The 22,272-nt window shown below is 37.9% G+C and overlaps 1 protein-coding gene across 14 annotated transcripts in view; it reads left to right on the forward strand.

Moving 5' to 3' along the window:
- LOC124126894 (CAP-Gly domain-containing linker protein 1-like) overlaps window positions 1-22,272 on the forward strand; it is a 118,934-nt gene that overhangs the window by 23,216 nt on the left and 73,446 nt on the right. For 6 of the 14 annotated variants that reach the window (XM_048396080.1, XM_048396083.1, XM_048396092.1 and 3 more), the window contains 7 exons: window positions 1,621-1,763; window positions 7,778-7,858; window positions 11,635-12,274; window positions 13,531-13,548; window positions 13,790-14,018; window positions 16,950-16,970; window positions 18,169-18,231. In XM_048396080.1, the coding sequence (XP_048252037.1) occupies window positions 1,643-1,763; window positions 7,778-7,858; window positions 11,635-12,274; window positions 13,531-13,548; window positions 13,790-14,018; window positions 16,950-16,970; window positions 18,169-18,231 (1,173 nt within the window). In that variant the 5' untranslated portion in view covers window positions 1,621-1,642. The remainder of the gene's footprint in view (window positions 1-1,620; window positions 1,764-7,777; window positions 7,859-11,634; window positions 12,275-13,530; window positions 13,549-13,789; window positions 14,019-16,949; window positions 16,971-18,168; window positions 18,232-22,272) is intronic. The other 8 variants (XM_048396088.1, XM_048396085.1, XM_048396087.1 and 5 more) reach the window with 8 other exon arrangements.

Below are 22,272 nucleotides of genomic sequence, written 5' to 3' on the forward strand. Positions count from 1 at the left end.
TGATATTGTAAAATATATGTTCTTAACATACATGTAGGAGATAAACATAATGTGATTTCAATGTGGAGCTACGATAGATTTAACCACACTAAATTGAATCTGGAACCAAATGTGCAGTAAAAATATACAAGTATTCTAAATATAATCAACACATCAGAGAGCTCTGGCATTGAAACATGTTAAATATAAAATCGGCAAGACACAGCTGGATGTTTTTACACTGTGTATCATGAGGAATATTAATTTTTCAACTAAAAGAGAGTTTTGTAAGGTTGTTTACATATTCAATCTTGTTTACAAGGCTAAAAGTAAAACAAATATCCTTGTAATAATAGTGGCATGAGGATGTAAACCATATTTACCCTATTAAGCGCCCTGATCCAATATCGCAACACACTCTCTCTCCACCCCATCCAACAACAATTTCTCTGCTAACCAGTGGATAAGGAATCAATGTTTTCTGCCCCTATTTAAGAAGCAAAATATCCAGAACAGTCCATCATGGTCCATATTTCTTGTGAAAATTACAGATATTTTACAGAAAATAGCAGCATAGAAGGCGTATGTAATTGCCTGTTAACTAATATAAAAAAGTTGTAGTTTCTTGATGTTTGATCCAAGTTTGTTGACTACTGCTTGATCTCTGAAAACTTGTGTTTGGTTTTGATTAGGGCCCTCATTTGTCATTAGGGTGACTTCGCTATACGTATATCTGCTGTCACAAATAATCTTTCTCTGTTCATTTTCATACCATGCATAGTGCCAGAACGAAACCTTGTGACATTCACGCAATTTCATGGAATTTGTATGTTGTATTATTTGCTGATTATGCTATATGCATGCATTTCAGTACAGTGGCCATATCTACCTGATGGTATATAAAATGTGAAGGTCTTTGCCGCATGTAAAGTTGGTCAGAAAATTGTGAATATTGATTGCACCACTAGAAATTGTGAAGAATATCATATTCAAGATAAGATGCAAGACAGGTCATAGAAGACCTCGAATTGCTCTCTTGTTGCTCTTATAAAGGTACAGCAAGCCTTTCAGAAACTGTCACCTCTTGAAACTTCTCTAATGATGTTGCCCTTCCCTGTATTGTAAACAACTAAGGGAGGTAAATCTAATCTTATTAGCTGCTGTGTGGATGCCACTAAAATCTAGAAACAGTGGCTCTTAATAGTTTACAATCGCTTAATTCACTTGCTGCCTCTAACACTCATCACTGTCTACAACAGACGTATACACTGCCACATAATAATGGTCGATGGATATTTGTTGCCAATTAGCAAGATCTCAATTATGATCTCAGTTACCTATATTATTCAAAACAGTGTTAACCCCAGCTTGCTCACTCACTTACTCTATGAATGAATAGCTGGTTAATCTGCAGCTTGCAGATCGAGGCAGAGACCAGGTGCAACAACATAAACATAGTGCTTTGAAACATGGGCCTGATATTATATATTTCCAACTGACTGACAGGTCTTATTCATTTCAAAACAGTGCTGGTAAATATTTTAGGCATCACCAGTTAAGATAACCACATACTGCTGTATTAAGATCAGATTCAGTTTGATTACAGGATGGGTCATAATGAATTTTTTCATGTATTTGCAGTAGCAACTGATACGACAGTAGAATGAGCCTACCGCGTCCAACGGGGCTGAAGGCCCCAACCAAGATTGGGCGGCCAGGGTCTGGGACACAGCGCCAGTCCGGGATTCCTGCTCCTGGGTCAGGTTCAGGGAGTCGGCCCCAAAGTAAGCCACACACGCTAACAACTAACCATTCCTGGCTTCAATGCTTGTCTCACTGTAAAACACATAGTCAGATTTTTGTCTCACGTGACTGAAAGTCAAAGTGATCTTGTGTTAGGCATACTTGTCCATTATCAATCAGCCATGGTAGACATAATGAAACACCTATTATTTATGCCATTATTTGACCTTTGCACTTTGGACCAAGATTCTAAGTACTTTCGAAATGCATTTCCTTGCACTGTAAACATCATCTCCGTTTGAGGCTGGTGCTTCACATTCTTGTTCCAACCATTGGAAACATCTGAATTTGTTCAATAGCTTCTAATAGGATTTTTCGATATGACCACCATCGCAGCTATGTTTAAGAGACCTATTCATGGCAACTGCTCAGCAATTTCTAATTAATATGCTGTTCATGCTCTTAAATTCTATGTATCTTTGGCCTCCTTATGATCGCATCATGTTGTGTTCAAATCATTGGGATTTTAATGTGAAACAATTGAAAACATTGTGTATGGCATTTGCATATGCCATATTCTCTTTTAAATGAAGTAAAGGTATTTATTAATTATTTATAATTATTAATATTAGTTAATTCTCTCAGATATGGAAACATTGTGGAAATTTTCCTACTTGTTACATATTTGTTAATTGCGGCCTCAGTATTCATGTTGAAAATATTTGAATAGCAATGGTGACAGCAAGTTTTGTTCAGTGGCTGTCATTTTAAACTGTTGAACATTTTAATCTGATGGCTACTTATCCAGGTGAGCTACAGTGCCGTGTCACTATTAGTTAGTTCTTTTTAAGTCGCTCCTGCTTTGCATTTTTAAGTGTTTGATTCAGCAGTTTCCTCATGTTATCACGTATATCCTCACATTGCAATTTTCAAGCTTGAAGACTTAGGTTACCAGTCGAGTATGAAGGCGTTGTTAATGTAGTGACATACAGTGAAACCATGTGAAGTCCCCGTGATCACACACTGTGCTAATGTCAGACAACGGTGCTCAGGAACATAGGTCATAATCTCTCAGACTGTATTTGGAGTGAATGGAGTGTTAGTTAATGAAGGGTTCACTGTGTTATGCCAAGCAATAACAGAATTAACAAATATCAAGATAAGGTAGTTAATGTGTATTATATAAAATGTTAAGTAGGACATATATCATCTACAACATCATCTCTAAAAAGTACATGTTTGTACAAGGTTCTGAAATTGATGTGAAATGAACACTGCAATGTTTGAATTGTAGACTGCCAGTGTCTATTGATTGTTGTCACTTTATGTGTGTACTGAATATTCCAACATGTCCAATGCATGTGTGCATTTTGGCTTTTAATTATTATTCTTGTTGATCTTCAGTAAAATATCTTTGATTTTCTGGTTTTAAATGCTGCAAAATTTATTTTGAACATCAATGGTCTGAAGTCCAAGGGAGATATTATTTATTTAAATTTTGAAATTGTAAAATGATAATGAGAAAATGTTTGGTTTTCATTAATCTTATTACACCAGTCCCTACTGTGATATAGACTGGAGTAATACCACATAAACCTTTAATTGCAAACTAAACTGAAAATTACCAAGCATAAAATAATTAAAATATTAGATCATGTAGATTGTTCCCATTTCATCATTTAGATTGTTAGTTGGATTGTTCATTGCAAGTTTAGCAAAATATTTAAGGTTTTAAAGGTGGCTTTGGTATTGAGTGTTGACATGGAGTACTGGTAACTATTTCTTGTCTTCATCAACTAACACAATATGGTCAATATCTTCTTGATGAGTTATCTACCTTTCATCTATGTCCTCCATGAGTCAGCTACCTTTCATCTATGTCCTCTTCATGAGTCAGCTACCTTTCATCTATGTCCTCTTCATGAGTCAGCTACCTTTCATCTATGTCCTCTTCATGAGTCAGCTACCTTTGCCTATGTCCTCTTCATGATTTAGCTACCTTTCATCCATGTCCTCTTCATGAGTCAGCTACCTTTCATCTTTGTCCTCTTCATGAGTCAGCTACCTTTCATCCATGTCCTCTTCATGAGTCAGCTACCTTTGCCTATGTCCTCTTCATGATTTAGCTACCTTTCATCCATGTCCTCTTCATGAGTCAGCTACCTTTCATCCATGTCCTCTTCATGAGTCAGCTACCTTTCATCTATGTCCTCTCCATGAGTCAGCTACCTTTCATCTATGTCCTCTCCATGAGTCAGCTACCTTTCATCCATGTCCTCTTCATGAGTCAGCTACCTTTCATCCATGTCCTCTTCATGAGTCAGCTACCTTTCATCCATGTCCTCTTCATGAGTTAGCTACCTTTGCCTATGTCCTCTTCATGAGTCAGCTACCTTTCATCTATGTCCTCTTCGTGATTTAGCTACTTTTCATCCATGTCCTCTTCATGAGTCTGCTACCTTTCATCTATGTCCTCTCCATGAGTCAGCTACCTTTCATCTATGTCCTCTTTATGAGTCAGCTACCTTTCATCTATGTCCTCTTCATGAGTCAGCTACCTTTCATCTATGTCCTCTTCATGAGTCAGCTACCTTTCATCCATGTCCTCTTCATGAGTCAGCTACCTTTGCCTATGTCCTTTTCATGATTTAGCTACCTTTCATCTATGTCCTCTTCATGAGTTAGCTACCTTTGCCTATGTCCTCTTCATGATTTAGCTACCTTTGCCTATGTCCTCTTCATGAGTTAGCTACCTTTCATCAATTTCCTCTTCATGAGTCAGCTACCTTTCATCCATGTCCTCTTCATGAGTCAGCTACCTTTGCCTATGTCCTTTTCATGATTTAGCTTCCTTTCATCCATGTCCTCTTCATGAGTTAGCTACCTTTCATCTTTGTCCTCTTCATGAGTTAGCTACCTTTGCCTATGTCCTCTTCATGAGTTAGTTACCTTTCATCTTTGTCCTCTTCATGAGTCAGCTACCTTTCATCTATGTCCTCTTTATGAGTCAGCTACCTTTGCCTATGTCCTTTTCATGATTTAGCTACCTTTCATCTATGTCCTCTTCATGAGTTAGCTACCTTTGCCTATGTCCTCTTCATGATTTAGCTACCTTTCATCTATGTCCTCTTCATGAGTCAGCTACCTTTGCCTATATCCTCTTCATGATTTAGCTTCCTTTCATCCATGTCCTCTTCATGAGTCAGCTACCTTTGCCTATGTCCTCTTCATGATTTAGCTACCTTTCATCCATGTCCTCTTCATGAGTTAGCTACCTTTGCCTATGTCCTCTTCATGATTTAGCTTCCTTTCATCCATGTCCTCTTCATGAGTCCGCTACCTTTGCCTATGTCCTCTTCATGATTTAGCTACTTTTCATCTATGTCCTCTTCATGAGTCAGCTACCTTTGCCTATGTCCTCTTCATGAGTTAGCTACCTTTGCCTTTGTCTTGTTAGATACCTTTGGTCTTTAAAATCTTCATGTGTTATCTTCTGTTAATTTATGTCATTTTGATGGGTTATCAACCTTATGTCAATATCCTCATGAGTTATCTACCTTTCATCTATGTCATCTTCATGAGTTATCTACCTTTTATCTATATCATCCAAGCTCCTTCTCTTAACTGTTGGTAAATATCGTCATGAGTTATCTACCTTTCATCTTTGTCAACAAGCTCCTTCCCAGTGTGGGCGTGGCCATTACAAGAATCTTGAAATTTGCCCTCTATCCCCAAATGTAGTAGCGATTATACTTTTGTTTATGTCTTTGGGAATGCCATCACAGTTAATTTTGAAAAGGTTTACGACCGACCATATTTGCCAGATGAATTAGCTTTTTGTTTGTTTGATCAAATTAGTTCAAGATTGCAGACGACCAGAAAATCAACCAACTTTTTCCTTACATTCTTCCTATACCAATTACATGATCCTTGTAATGACACAGAAATTCAAATTGACAAACAAGGAAAATAATTTAGCAGGGGTAAGAGTAGTCAGCGTCACGGCAGTCATCACTTGTTTGTAAACAAAACGGTCAGTCGAGTTCAACTCCAAGCATTGTTGTGGTCACCCTATCACAGTGGAGGATTTAATCATCTTCTTCAGTTATCTGCCATTCTTCTGTATCATTTTCATGAATTATCTACGTTTTGGTCTAAATCTTCAAGAGTTACCTACCTTTGGTCCACATCTTCATGAAATATGAACTTCCTCATTCAAAAAGATGTTTGTTTGTTGTTTAAATTCACACTCAGCAATATCTCAGCTATATGATGGTGGTCTGCAATTAATCAAGTTTAGTCCAGACAATCCAGTGATCGACATCCTGACCATTGATCTATGTAATTGGTATAAAATGACATGCACCTACCATGTCAGAGAGTCTGACCACCCTATCCTGTTCGTGCCTCATATGACATGCTTGTGTTGATGTTGGATATTAAATTAGCTTAAAATTAAAGAATTGATGAAGATATTGAGGGTAATTAGCATTGTTTTATAAATAAAAAAATTAACATTAAAATCAAATTTCAGCTGCCATTAACACGTCAAATCTGTTATGCCTAATTCTGTATAAATGTGTCATCACAACATCATTGTGGATTATTTTAATTACCTGAATTCCTCAGACCTCTTTGGAGTGGTATCAAAGCTGACTTAAAACTCAGAAATGCAGTTCTTTGAGATTCAAGATGTCAGAGCATGTCTCACTGATACGTGCATGACACTCTCAGATGGGTTTCTCCTGGAATATAGCTTGTCTCCTTCAAAGCCAGGTGTACATGTGGACCTGGAAACTCACACTATGATTGTTTGTGGCAGCTTCCTTCTCCTGTTTGTTGTCTGACATTCTATACTTTTCCCTAATTATGTTTGTAACATCCTAGTTCGTATGGCTGAACTTGTAATGAAAACTACATGAAGATTAAGTATCTTATAGTCTCACTTTCTCAGCTGTTATTGAAAACTATGAACAAGGAGAGAATGAGATCATGCTAGGAGTTTGTAATAAGACTGTGTGGTTGCAAAGTGAATGACACATCTTGCCAGAAATATGTTTTTTTACCATAAATGAAATAGATTGACAATTTGATATTTCTGAAATGTTTAAGCTGTTGGTAAGTGTGAAGTCATGAAATTTGTTGGAGGCATCAGCACATGAATTAATTCACTTCAGTATATTTTCTTTGCAAGATCAATTACCCTTATTATTATTCCATACATAATTGCCCTAGTAAGAACAATATAAACTCTTTCATTTTTTGTTCCTGTAAACATGGTAAAAGAAAACCGAAAAACCACAATCAATCTCAATATCTCTACTCTTGGAAATGAAATAATCTTTTTTAAGTAAAGTTTTGATATTTTGATTCAAAGTTACTTACAGCTTATTGATATTTTGCTTGGCTACAGTACACCATATTGGTTATGAGTAGTGATGGTTGAGGTGTACTGTGTTCTGCTACAGTTGTCCCTATAGGTTGTCCCTACAGGTGGCTCTGGTGTGTATGATGACTGCTGCTGTGGTTTTTTAATACAGGAACTCAGTAAATCTTTTACTTAAGACTAGTGATTTATTTAAAACTGCTCAGGGGCTGATATTTGGCCCTAAGTCTGAAACAAATGACAGTAAAAATTCCCAGCTTAAATATAAAATTTCCCAATTCCTCAGAATATACAAAAATAAAAACAGAAAACAATTTTTAACTGTATCACAATTTTCCCCAATTTGCCTGCCAAGGGCTCTTAGTTTGGAAACCTAGATAAATCCTTGTAGATATTAGCATTATGACAAGTGCTCCTTGCTTTCCATGATTTTCTTCAGTGTACCTTAATTTTTGTTTAGTTAGAACTTTGAATGTAGATTATGCCACACTAATCTGACATTTATTGTAGTCTTTACAGTACTGTTTCTATTCCCTTTCAGCTTGCATAATCTGTGCTTTATCACTTGTCAAGTGTATTTGTGTGAAGATATTTGTTTCTGCTTGATATTATTCCTGTTTTTGCCTGGTTTTTGCTGTGGATGTTGCATGTGTGTGCTATTTATTGAAGGTGCTCTAGCTAAGAGAGCAGCTGGAGTGTCAGCCAGTCAGGCGGAGAGGTACTCGACAAACCATCTTCCTCATCTCCGAGGTAACAGAATAGGGGGATTTCTTTGACGAGACAACCTAAATGCCTTAGCAGTCGTTTGTGTTGTTTCAGTTGTGCGGTTGTCAAATATCATATTCAACATATTCAAAGAAATAAGCACTCACCAGTCATCTGATGCTATATGTCCAATGTTAAAGGTATACTTGGGGCAAGTAGAAATGTCCTCTATTTAACAGTGTATCTGTATGTTTCATTATAGAGGGTTGTGAAACGTATGTTGTTTCTACTGCTGTAGTTTCAATCCCTGACATGGTGACATTGAGGGGGCAGATCCATATCAATTCTTTAAAAGAAATATGACATTTCTGGTGACTCTTTTATACATTTTGATGTTGTAGCTTTGATTCAGAATATTTTTTTATGACATAATTAAAATATAGTTTCATAATTTAATAGTGCTGATCATATAAAAAATTGAAAACATTGGAAGCACTATTTGTTGTTGTTCAATGCTGCACTCAATATCCCAGCTAAATATATGGCGGTCTGCAAGTAATTGTGTCTGGACCAGACAATCCAGTGACTGACATCAAGAGCATCAATCTAAGCTAAACACCTGATCCCATTAGTCACCTCTTACAACAAACATTGGAAGAATTCATTTAGTTTTTGTTCCTGCAGATTCTTCTGGTTCAGAACAATGATTCATGTGACAACTACCTGGAATATGTGGGAAGCTGTTGTCATGCCAGTGTGTAACATAAGAATTATCCATTGTGTTATAACGACTATTGTTGCTGAAGAATATATTGATTTTTTAAGCTGCATAAAAATAATTAAATATTTCTGAGGCAATTTTCCAACTGTTGAGGCAGGGAGAAGTAGGGCAGAAGTTACAAAGGTAAAGAGTCAGGGTGACCTTGTTATAAATGTAGCTTTACAAGAGTAATTTTCCTGTTTGAATTCAATCAGAGATTTTCAGACCCGTTTTTACACATTATTTGCCTTATAGTTATCAAGGAAAGAAATGTAAAGTCGTCTTAAGAAATACAAAAATAGTTATATGTTAAAAATAATCTTTGTGGTAATTGTATCTATCTTGACTTAGAATCGGAAAAATTACAAAACTCTTTGACAGAGTAGTCAGTCTACTGCCTGCAGAGCTCATGTTGAATTGTGATATAACACTTATATAATAAGAGTCTTAATTACTTAAGGACTATAGAAACCCTGGTTCAACTCTGGTTGTTATTTTCTAAGTTGAAATCAAGAGGCAAGTCTGATAAGCTTTTGGAGTTTTTGGCTTCTGAAGAGACTAAAATTTTCATCAGAATGTATAACAGATAACAGAAACACTGGATATAAGATGCAGGCAATGTTACATGTATTTTGTGAACCAGAAGTTAAAACGGTCTGATGCCTAGGTTATGTGATGAGTCTAATGACAGGGATGCCTGAGAAACATATCCTTTTTTCAGCCTTGTGCATGCAACTGGAGAGTGAGTAACCTAGCATCCTCAGAGAATCTCCAGGGCAAATTGTTTTCACAAGTATGTCTGCTGTGTGAATACAAATATTTCATGTTCAGTGTAGCTCATAAATGAAGTGTAGGTTTTCTTGCTGTCTAGACATGGAGAAAAACATTGTAAATGATAAGGACATCTATATTTTGTCATTAAGGACACACATACTTAGTCATCAAGGACACATACGTGGTTATCAAGGAAACAGGCACAGCAAAGTTTCAATTTCTCAGGAAAATACTTTCAACTCTTTTTTCATAATTAAAGGTGTCTCCTTCTTACTTGCTTCTGACAAACAGAAAGAAATCAGACACTGAGACAACTTAACTTGTTTTGATCAGTTTCATCTTATCATCTTTCATTTCCATGAGAGTGAAGGTCATTTAATAGTCTGCAGATTTGTGGTGTTCACTAGAAAAACAGTTCACTTTTGTCACAATAATGGCTGTCCTTGATAGCTCCTTTGTATCTGACACCGCCTCCGTGGTCTAGTGGCAGAGCATCCGCCAAGAGAGCGGAAGGTCCGGGGTTCGATCCCCAACTGCTTCATACCAAAAGATGTTTAAAGATGGTATATGTAACCCTGTCTGACACTGGATAAAACAAGGACTGGTTGGCTCGGAGCCAGTATGCTGTGTCTGAGTGGGGATAATTTATGTTAAACGGCAGCAGGATATCTCAGACTAGTACAAGCAGACAGACAGACACACGTCGCTATAAAAGTGCAATAATCTTGGATGCGACGATTAACCCTATTTCACCTCACACCTTTGTATTTGAAAGAGTCACCAGACATTTGTCATTATTGATAAATATGATAATTAACAGATACAGGAAAGGAAAGAGCATGAAATGACACAGGCCTAAAGAGCAATCCGTGGGGACTCTGGGGTAGAACTGGTCCACTGTCTAACTATGTCTAACTATGTCTATAAGGTGGTTCAGGTCTTGGTCCTATTGATGGAGCACTGGTGATGCAGCGTTAAACTTTCACTCCCTGCCCCTGAAGGTTACCGTAGCATGGGACAGATGGCAACCTGCGACTGAATATGTTCTGGAAATGTCTGTACTCAGTGTTTAGAACTATGTTGGGCCAAGATGCATGGTGCTAGATCAGTGTATGGACAGAATGCCATGTTTCATGTCAGTATCCTTGCATGTCAGCATGCACAACTTCCTTTGAATTTTACCATGTAATTTGAAACTGCAGTCAGATAGTTAAGATTGAAAGTTGAAAAAGTATATGATTCAAAGATATTGTCATGATGTGTTTGTTAAGCAATTTAATTGAAATCAGATACTTGTTCTTGCTTTGACTGTTAAACACAAATCTGAGGAAATCCCATTACAAGTCAGAACAACCTATTGCAAACTTTGACCGACCAATGAAATGTCAAACAAGAAGTCAACATAAGCAATCAGAAAATCGCTTTCTCGAACTATACAGTACTAGTTTCAAACTGGCGACCTCCATTTTAGACTAGACTTTGAAAAAATATTTTGACAGAGTTTTCTGTTCAATTCAAAATTTGAATACTGATAAAAAGAATATTCTTGAATGTCTTATAGATGGCAGAGATTGTATGGCAGTACTTCCAACAGGCTATGTAAAGTATCTTCTGTTCAAATGTTTTGTCCCATCGAAGTGAGAGATAGGTGCTGATTTTGATGGAATCACTCATACAACCTGTAACTGTCAATCGGAAAACCCTATGTTAACCTTTTTGAGGGTGCATGATAAGAAAACAAATTCTGATTGTCACTTTCCTGGTCTGGTAAGCGACACTTTGATTTGTTGGATGAAAGATCCTTCTGACAGGACCAGAAATGGGATGTCCCCAGATCTTTGTTTTAGGGGTAGCGAGAACTAAGGTCTGATTTTGATGAGATTGTTGTTAAAGATATTTGGGAGATTAGATTCAGTGAGAATAAGATAGATAGAACTTATTACCATGATTACATTTTGTGTGAAATGTTTCCTTGACATTCACAGCTGCTTGTTTGATGTCATCCTCACTGTTGTCAACAGAAGGACACAGGAGCATTCCATGAAACAGTTCATCAATCAAACCATCTGCAGAAAATACAGTTTTTGTGACAGGCTTTTTACATGTTTAAGTATGCTCTAAACCAGTGGTGCATCTGAGGAAACACATGGACAAGACAGTTCTAGTTTTTCATGAGTTTCATTTATGCTTGTTTAAAATATTTCTTAGAAGTTAAGCACTGATGGGTAGAAAAGAGTACCGGATGTTTAGGGAAGACTGTTGATAACCATAGTCATCATTACTTCAGGTCCAGAAAACACACCTCCAGCAGGTAATGGCACTGATGATCTCAAGATCGGTGACCGTGTCTGGGTCGGAGGAACAAAGCCAGGAGTGATTGCTTTCATCGGTGAAGCACAATTTGCTCCTGGAGAATGGGCTGGGGTTGCCCTTGATGAACCAATAGGTAAAAACGATGGCAGTGTAGCCGGGGTAAGATACTTTCAGTGTGAGCCAATGAAAGGAGTGTTTTCTCGTCTGACCAAACTGTCCCGGACTCAAGGTCTGATTTCAGCCCCGACGCCTAAACCTACCGATGCTGGGAGCGACACATCCACCAGCCAGAGCAGTGCCCAAAACGGGACAGCGAATCACACACCTGCTCGATCACAAACTCCACGAATTGGACTCTCTGGATCGAAGTCCAAATCAGGCTCCAATGTGAGCTTGAATAAAGACTCGCCACCTACCTCTACCCCCAATCTGCATCGAGGAGGCCTTGCCATGACCAAGCATGGGGTTAAGGTTGGAGATCGTGTTGTTGTGAGTGGGTCGAAGAGTGGAATCCTGAGATACGTAGGACAGACTGATTTTGCAAAAGGAGAATGGGCAGGGGTGGAGCTTGATGAGCCACAGGGGAAGAATGATGGTGCTGTTGCTGGTAAAAGGTAAGTTAATGTCTACTTATCCTACTGGTCCTTGAGCCCATGGCCAGCAGAAATAGAACAGGGCCTACTGATAATTATTGGTTGCACTATTATTCCAGTGAAAAGTCCATACTTGCACTTACACACAAGTATACAGTAGTTGGCTGCATTGAAATTTTGGAGGGGTAGCTTTTTTATACCCTAATTGGCCAGGAAATATATTTCAACACTTTTAGAAAGTGAATGATTGTTTTATTTTATAATATCAACTAAATTTTTGGGGCTTTCAAAAAACAAACCCAAACCCAAGTGGGATTACCCTTTATAACATTCATCCACTTGATAATATAAGTATTTGTGTTGTGTGAATGCTGAACCTTGTCAATTCAGTTGTCAATGAGAGCTGTGGGGTAGCCTAGCAAGTGGTCGAAGATACAGTTGTTTCATCGAAGACGTGTACAATTCCCCACAAGGGTCATTGTTTGAAGTCTATGTCTGGGGTCCCTGATGTTGTGTTAGTGGAATATTGCTAACAGCATCATAAAGCCATACCCATGGTCACTCACTCACTCATTTATTAGGGGGCATGGTGGCCCAGTTGTCTAAGGCGCCACGATTCTCTGTGCAGAGTTGCGTCCCTTGGGCACGCCAGAAACCTATGATTGTGGGTTCGAAGCCTGGTTCGCCCCGATTATGTTTCTAGGTTTGTCAGCACCATACCTGTGCTTGTATATTTCACCGAAGTGGTAAACGTATGAGATCTGCATCACTTTGGGCTTTCCTCCCACATTAAGCTGACACACCAAGATATAACTGGAATACTGTTAAAAGCGGCCTTAAGCCCAACTCACTCACTCACTTGTTTATTAATGAGGGTACTTGGATGACCCAGTGGTCATAATGTATTGTTCAGAGTTGTTTCCCTTACTTGTACAATGGCCCAATGATGTAGATTGTGGACAGATTTGTGATTTGTAAATCCAACCGCAGTCATTACAACCAAATTTCAAGGCCTTGAGCATGATGCTTGCGGACAATTTGCTGTGCTAGAAAAAATTGATTGAAGTCCCACAAACACCACTTTCTCTGTCTTGCCATTAAGATTGCCATAATTACAAAAAGACAGTGTTACAGTTTGTTACAGGGCATTACACATTTAAAGATGCTCTGGAAACATGACTATGTCTTGCAGTATGGTCCCCCGTTATCATGTTTAACAATCCAGCATACAGTCATCACTCATGTTAGTTTATATATTTGTTTCTATGAATCTATAGGTCAAGCCGTCAAATGAAGTAAGACATCGCAGTTTGCTTTTTAGAGTTCGCCTTGATTATAAACCTTAGTCAGCTCAATACATGTACAGTTGCTTTTGTGGGCTTCACCTATATGGTTAAGGTCTGTGAGCTGTATTGCTTTAGGCTATCCTCTCATATAAAGCTGACATGCCATGATATAACTGAATTGTTCAAAGCCGCTGTAAACCCAAGCCATAATCTCACTCACACATTTGTTGAAACACATTGTATTTTCCAGGTACTTTGACTGCCGACCCAACTTTGGGTTGTTTGCACCCATACACAAGGTCGCCCGCTATGCAGGAGGGGCAACTCCTAGCCCTCAGACACGGAACTTGGCAAACACCAGCTTGCGTAGTGCGCGTGAGCGATCAGGAAGCCAGGAGTCAATTAGTTCGGTCAGCTCAACCGCGTCTAGTGTATCCCGGAGCCGGGTAAGGTTGGGCATAACCTCCCTGGCCAATCAGGTACATGCTCACTTACTGATGCTTTTCTTTCATCACGCTTTATTGGTCAGAGTAATCAAGTGTGAACAATATTGCCGTGGAATTCTTTCGATATTGTGTCCCTTTTCACGAGTGTTAAGACCAGTTCTTTGCCATAGCTTATTGACAGACCATGAAGGTTCTGCTCTGAATTATTTGCATTCATTGGCATAATGGGTGAACTTTTGCAAACATGTTCCTAGATCTTCTTTATATGATTTCCTTGCATGGTAGTTAACCTACACTATTGGTGAATTTAGTGCATTTAGTTTTGATTTGTAGTTTATTTCTTGTCTTGTTAATATTTTTTAAATCAAAATGGTTGTTTAACTAGTTTAATGTCATCAAAAACATCATTAATTTTTCATTTGTGTTCACTTTTTCATCATTTCATTGGGTCAGTTATTTTTGGTTTGCTTTGACTAACTTTTTTTTGTTGAAGTTTGTGTTTTGTTAGTGCCTGAATCCTGTGTAAAACACAATCTGGTGATGGAGTTATCTCCCTTTGCTTCTAGAGTGTAGTTCGTTATATTAAATTGTATCATGGTTCATTTTCTCAAATAGTGGTCTTTTGATAAGTCTTTGGCAAGAGCTGGTCTAATCAAACATGTCTTTTTAATATTTTTTTTGAAAACTACATTTGTTCTAGAATAATTATAGAGATCCTTATTTCTACTACACCCTTTACAATCGTAATGACCGTTGTGAAATCGACTGCATTGGTAAGCTGCATGCATGTACATAAATGTTGTGCATCCAGGGCCCCCCTTCAGTTATACCCGTAGTGCTAGAACACATTCAGTAGTTAATGTGGGATGATGGAATCATTGGTGCTTTAAAGGGAGATCACTCAAAGGATTTTGAATCAAGGGTAGGTCACTCCTATCATTTCTTTTCTCAAGACTCAATGTGACAAATTAAAATGATTTTGTTTCAATTTCCTTGAAAGAGTAAAGTCAGATAAGGTCCCCCTGGAATATTTGTCTCATTGTCAAGTTTAATTTGACCATTTTCGGAAAAAGATATGATATCCCATTCATTCACATGTTCACCAGAGTAGCCGTGACACCATTCTTTGATAAGACATTGGGAAGAAAAGAACAAAATTTTACTCTGGCATTCTTTAAGTTCTTTAATTCTCACATGATCTTTTGATGGAAATATTGTGGCACATTAAATCTCAATCATCAGTGAAGAAGTTCAAGATGACAAAAGCGTGAAAGATGGAACGGTTATAATCCTCTCAGGTGATCCCATCATCGTGTTTGTGGGTAGTTCCTGTGTGGTTAATATTCCATATCAACATACTCAGTCAGACATCTATCTTAACTCCGACATATTATATCAACATACATACCTAACTTTAATATGTATTCCATTTGTTTATTCAAGCTACCTATCTTACTAATTTGATAATCTATGTAAACATACACAATCCCGATGACACTTCTAAAGAACGACAAGACACTTTATCCTTTTGTCCATGATTCACAATCAATATTGAGTGGACAAAGACAGCTACTGTAATGCCCTTTTGGCATGTATAGTTTTGAATTAAGAGAGTTAAAAATTGGTATTACTGTGTGTAAGGGGATTGAGTTGTTGTTTTGTAATATTCTTTTTGCTGTGGTTGAATAAGTGTTTATCACGATATGTTGATGTGCTAGATAATTCTCGGTTTTCTTTCCTACAATGTGTTCCTGCTTCCCCCCAGTTCTTGGTGGTTTATGTTTGATTGTTTGGTGTTGTGTTGAAAACTAAACCAAGCCGGTAATCGATAATAAGCTGATGTTATCATAAATACTAATATGCTATTTACTGTTTTGTTGGATCATATCTTTGAGATTTTTAACTGCAATGATGTTGAAAAAGGAGTTTTTAAGCTGAAATGTGATGAAATTCTGTTGGGAAGTTTAGTGACATAGCATAAAGACATTTCTCAGTATCAGCAGTTCTACTAGAGAAAGAGCCCAGCTAAAAACTATTAGAACCCACTGACAGCACAGAGCTGAGAGTCATCATGGCAGCTAGTGGTTCTTAGGTACATGTGGGAAGGACAGTGTTCTTCTACCCATAATGCAGCACTCTACTGCTCACCAATACAAATACCCATGTTAAAGGTATCCTTCATTTCAAAGTAGACAATTTCCTATTTTCAACAGTGTGCCTATTTGTTGTCATCATTGGGCAAGTGCTAAGAAAAGTTAGTTGTTTTTCCCTGCTCATGAGAGAGTTTACACTTGGATTCGTTCATCATTTTCAATGATGACCTTGTGTAATGTCCTTCAGTCATGGCGTACTGAGCTGTTCACATCTTGATGCACAGACATAGATGTTCAAAACGTTCCCCAGTGTCCTTTTCACGATTGATAATGACTCCGTGTCAGAAACTAAAAATGGTGAACACTTTATTTCCTGCAAAAAGCTTTATCATTTTGAAGATCATGATATTAATGCATTTCGAGGTCCCAGTTTGAAATGGAGTAAGTGGCAGTTCTGTTGACACTCCTCTGATATTACCAGTATCACAGCATTCAGGACTATTGGTTTTTATCACCGGTCAAAATGTTTCCTACACAAATTAATTTCAATGCAGATCCCTTGCTAACTAATCTGTTTACTGGACATGTAGATATTCAATCTTTATATATAATTTTAGACGGTCTGTTAAACATATTCTTAATGAATGTTACATTTGTATCTTCTTTGTGCATGTGCATGATTTAGTACTGCAGTGTTTAGATCATTGCTTCATAGATATCGTCATCAAGATCAATATGTCATGTTGGTAAATATTGTTTACAATGGTAAAGAGTTCAATTTTGTCATTTTTCTGTCTGCAAATTTCCACTTGTGTAATCATGGTAATAAATCCACTAAAGTGATTAACATGAATTTAACTTTTCTTAACAGATGAACCAATCAAATTTTGAGGTTTGGTTTAATCATTTATCTACTTGATTAAGTCTGTGTACATATTCTCTCATTCAAGCTATTTAACTGTGTAATATTACTCAAGACGTATCCCGAGTTTCAGCTATTAAATATACTTCATGAAGGATTGTGTAAAAGATGTTGAAAAGTAAAATCAATACTGGCTGTCTTGGGGTACATCTTGCTAGTTTTGCCTTAATCCTGCTGCTGCGTGTAGTCCAATAATTTACAGGCTGCAGTAAGACACAGTATCCAAACAGACGTAGCTCCTAATGCTTCACTGATGATCACTCAAGCATATCAGATTTTGAAAGACACATAAAAATGTTTCAGGATTTCCTTTTAATGATATGGATCTCAAATAAATGGCAGCTACAGTTTAATTAGTGTGACAAAAGTTGTTCTCGAAGACTCTTAGACCGCCTCCACAGTCTTGTGGTAGAGTATCCGCCCAGAGAGCAGAAAGTTCAGGCTCCGAACCCCCGCAGTATTATACCCCAAAAAATTAAAAGATGGTACTTGTGGTTACCCTGCCTGCATTAAGGGGCTAAAGCAAGGACTGGTCGGCTCGGAGTCAATATGCTGTGTCTGAGTGAGGTATTCATGTTAAACTGCGGCATGGTATCTCAGTGGGCTAGCACTATAAAATTGATATAAGTCTGGACTAGTACAAGCAGAAATACACACATACACCTACACCCACATGCACATCACTATATAAGTGCAGTAACCTTGAACACAACATTAAACCCTATTTCACCCTATTTCACCCTATTTAACATCACTTCTCAGACTCTTACGACAGTAATGCTCTTGTACTCTGACGTCAGTTGTCTTCTATGATCGTTTGTCCTTTGGACAGGTGAACTGAGGACTACAGTTCTGCTCCTATGACAGTTTTGCTCTTAGTTCAGATGCAATGGTGACAGTTTTTATGCTGTTATGAGGTGTATTCCTTGGACAGTATTGCTGACTGGCAGTTATTCTCAAAGGACAGGTGAACTCGAATGAGAGCTGAGAATTGGTTGCTGCTAAAGTGGCATGAAAATAAAATGTTAAGCAAATTATCAGGACTACCACTGCAGCAGGATATAGGTTTAACTTTTCCTCTTCATATTTATATAAATAGACCTCACCTTGTATACTCTTTGACTAACTGCCATCACTCATGCATATATCTACTTTAACTAACATGCAGGCTTCCAAAAGCGGCCAAAGACCAAGCTCACTTAACTTGTCTGCTACCACATCTGCCCTCCAGGTGAGTGGGTCAGTCTAATTCACCCATACTGACAACCCTAAGGAGAATAGTCCATGATTAATATAGGGGGTTCATGATGCAATTAGATCTGGCTGAAAACTTCTCTTATGCCCCACTTTCACTACGAATCAGCCCGAATCGGTAACTTTCGAAATTCGTGATGATTCGGCCAATAATACAATCTTTCGTGGCTAATCGTGTTGAAAAATATGAAGAATGCCAGGAATGGGTTAAGAAACATGTACTATTTCAAAATTCATGTACGTATCATGCACAAATTGTAAGAATCACCTACAACTAAGTTACGAACATGCCAAATGTTGTTCTTACTTAATTCTTATTTACGAATGGATTACGATACAGCCACGAAATTGCAATTCGGGGGCCCTTCCACAAAAGTTTTTGACAAACAAACACTTTCTCACCGATTAGACAAACTCCCGTAAACTGTACAAATGTTTTGGAATCAAATAAGATTCATTTAAGATCTTCAAGAAATGATTGAGATTTATCTACGAACATGAAAACTTTCCGATTCGGGGTGATTCAGGATATTCGTGGTCGTAGTGAAATGGGGGCATAAGTCTATAGAGTTCTGAATTGTTTTAGATGTATTTTTGTCGTATTCATCTCATCACAAACGTATTGTGGAATGTAAGAGTTAAATGATCAAATTTTTAAAATTTTGTTATGTTGAAATGTTGAAATCAAAATATGTATGTTTCATGAAGGGAAATTAAATATGTTTAACTATATGATAGTTAATGAAAACCTATTATCTAAGCCAAATCTGATAAAGGAGTGAAAGTCTATGGTATTGATATCCTATCCATGGTAGTGAGTTATTAGCAATATTCCAGCCATGTAACAGCAAGGAAACCCCATACATGGGATTTACACATTGTGCCTGTGGCACAAGCCACAGCTTTAACCACCAGGCTGCCAATAACCACCCCGACCCGTGAAGAACTGGGTAGTGAATAGGTCTTCAGCAACCCATGCTCGTCTTTAGAGGCGACTGATGGGGTCGCTGACTTAATTGATGCATGTCATTGTATCCCAACCGTGTAGATCACTGCTCTTGACATCAATCACTGGATTGTCGGTTCAGATTTGATTATTTACAGACCACCGTCATGTGCTGGAATATTGCTGAGTGCGGCGTAAAACAACAAAGAAACAAATTAACTAACCCTAACCTTAAACCATTGTAGGTAAACACTTGTTGGAACCAAGGTTTGTGGAACTAGTTTCAAATAGAATATCTCCAAGTGCCCTGCACAGAGGCGTATTGCACACATATATTGGGGTGATATCACCAGTGTCACTGGATGATGATTGCTTATGTTTTCATAGAATTAAACATTTACCACACAAATTGTGACCTCATAACCTATTATAATGATCATTGTAGAATTTGTGTTTAACTGTACATCCAGGGTTAACGACTCCTCCAGTATATTTACAGGCTTGTTTGGACAATGATTATGGCAAAGACAATTATTCCTTTGGCTCTTACCCTCATACCAGTGGTTTAAAGTGTTGCATCCCTTGTACCAGGATCTGCTGATCCCAGATTTACCCTGATTATGATCCTTGGTCAATCTATTTCAAACATTGGTTTCCATCAGTTGCCAAAGTGTGCACTCATCACTGATACAACATGAGACAGCTGAAATACTGGTCAAACCCATTAGGTTGGAGTCATACCTGACACTGATGAGAAGCATATGTTGTCCATGAGTTTGTGAGTCTAAATATATTTCAAATAGTATGGAACTAGAGGATAAATATCTTGTTAATTTGTTTTCCTGCATATTACTGTCATTGTCTTTTCACCTGTGATTAAAGTGTATAGTTTTTCAAGAGGGATCAGGTTTAATCTGGCTCTTATGTAAGACTTTCTTTTCTCATCATTGGCTGCAATATAGAGGAGATGGATGTGTCAGCGTGACACAACAATCCTTAGATAACCAAGGTGATGCTCAAACATGTGCTTGTTACACAAGTTCTTTGAATAGAAAGAAATATTGGCTGTACAATCTAATGTTTTCTAAAATCAGTGGACTTGCATGAATGATGTCATATTGATGAATCATTCTGACTTAGGAGACAAAAATCAATATGTGCTGAATCGGAACACTCCTTGTAAGATAGGTGGGAAGGTTATCTGACTGTATATTCTGTCTCATGCTTATGAAGTGTATCAAGAAATCCCTGTTGAAAAAAGGGTAATGTAACATTTGTTTAATCATGTTAATGGCTAAAATTAAATGCTGTTAATAGTCTGTCCAGATTTTATAGTCAGCATGCAAATGTATAATAGAGACAGTTCTGCTGTATTCTCTCCGAAGTATTCACTTCCTAGCAGAGTCTTGTAAGGGAGGCATGAAGTGGGGGAGGGGATGACACCTACCCATCATGCTGAACACATGGCTTCAACTTCCCACATGGGGCAGCTCATTTCTGGTGTCCCCAACTGGTATTGCTAATAACTCACTCACTCATGCTCAGGTTGATGGTAGAAATCAGTTGATGGAGGGTAGTGAATACAACAGCAGGAAATAATGTACTGAGAAGGACCAACTCTTGTATCATATTTCAACTACACACTAAATGTTTAACATTTGGGCTGAGAAGTATTTCTGGTCATGTGGTGACAGACCATTGAACCCCTGTTGTTAAGATTCTTTGCTAAAATTGGCATTAAAACTTATTCATGCTCTCATGTCTAAGAAAACAGATCTATAGTTAGCATAGGTGCATCAAACTATTAAGCAAAACCTAGCTTCTTCACCTGGTCAGTTTCCATCACAGAATGATATTCCAGTGTAATTGTATAGTCATGTGCACAAAACATCAGCATGAGTATCATCAGTGATATGATATAAGGTGGTGGGTGTCTCTGGCTAATACATTCTGTAACCTGCAGAGCTCTTGTATATCGAGTATCTTACTACACTTGTACAGAACCTATCCAGTTAATTAATAGGGGAAGTTTTCAAGAGGTTATTTCAGAGGTAATAAGAACAGTCTTACAAAAATATAGACTTTGATTTTGTAATATAAAACTCTGAGGAGTCAATACTTTTGTGTTCCCAAATTGTGGATGAAGAAGTATATGTTCCGTGTAGAGGCTGATACAGGATAGAACTGGCTAACATGAGGATCAGGTTGTTATAAATGTAACTTTGTGTTTCTTCGTACTCTGTAGTTGGATGCCCATACAACTCATCGTTGTATGGGCAACAACTGATGGTTGGCTGCAATATTGCTGACTGTTAAACAACCTTCAGTCAGTATGCTGAAAACAGAAGTACTGGGGCGGTATTCACAAAGATTCTGGTGCTCCTTACAAGTGGAAACTTGGGGGATTATGTGTCCTTGATGTTGTGCCATAATTTGGAAAGCCATGATGTCAGATGTTGCTCTGGTCATTATGGCCTTCCACAGCCCTCAGACCATTAGTCTGCCCGCCCAGATGACACACTGGAAGTAAATGCATTATACCATAGAACTTGATATGGTAGAAAGAATTAGAGTAGACAATGTTTCATTAGTAGCAGGAGTAATATCCGGCCCTCAGAACATTGATTTGTACAAGAGGATGATCATATGATTATCTAGAGTTTTTCTAGGAGCTTTGACAATCAGACAGTGCTGATTGATTGTCAGCAAGGAGACTCAGTGTGAAGAAGACAACAATTTATCAAAATGTATTCCATAATTTTCGTTAACATTCATCACCTGAGGAAGACTGTAGAAAAGGTCCAAGTTCCCAATGCTTGTTGTTATTTACTGGTAGGCGCTACTTGATGCTGGAGTCATCACTGATTAACAAGATGTATTAGCTTGCTGATCAAGTCTTATTGTACTCACGCAGCATTGATAGTGAATTAATTTCTCACAGAATGCCCCCATGGGGAGTTAAAATTGGTCCCCAGCAACCTGTACTTGTCATCCAAGTCTACTTGGGTGGTGAGGCTCAGTGATTTGGGTGATCCTATGTCCTCAGCAGTAATATTGCTGAGAGCTGTGTAA

Source organism: Haliotis rufescens, unplaced genomic scaffold (assembly GCF_023055435.1).
Source record: "Haliotis rufescens isolate VD_foot unplaced genomic scaffold, xgHalRufe1.0.p SCAF_15, whole genome shotgun sequence".
Classification (NCBI taxonomy): domain Eukaryota; kingdom Metazoa; phylum Mollusca; class Gastropoda; order Lepetellida; family Haliotidae; genus Haliotis; species Haliotis rufescens.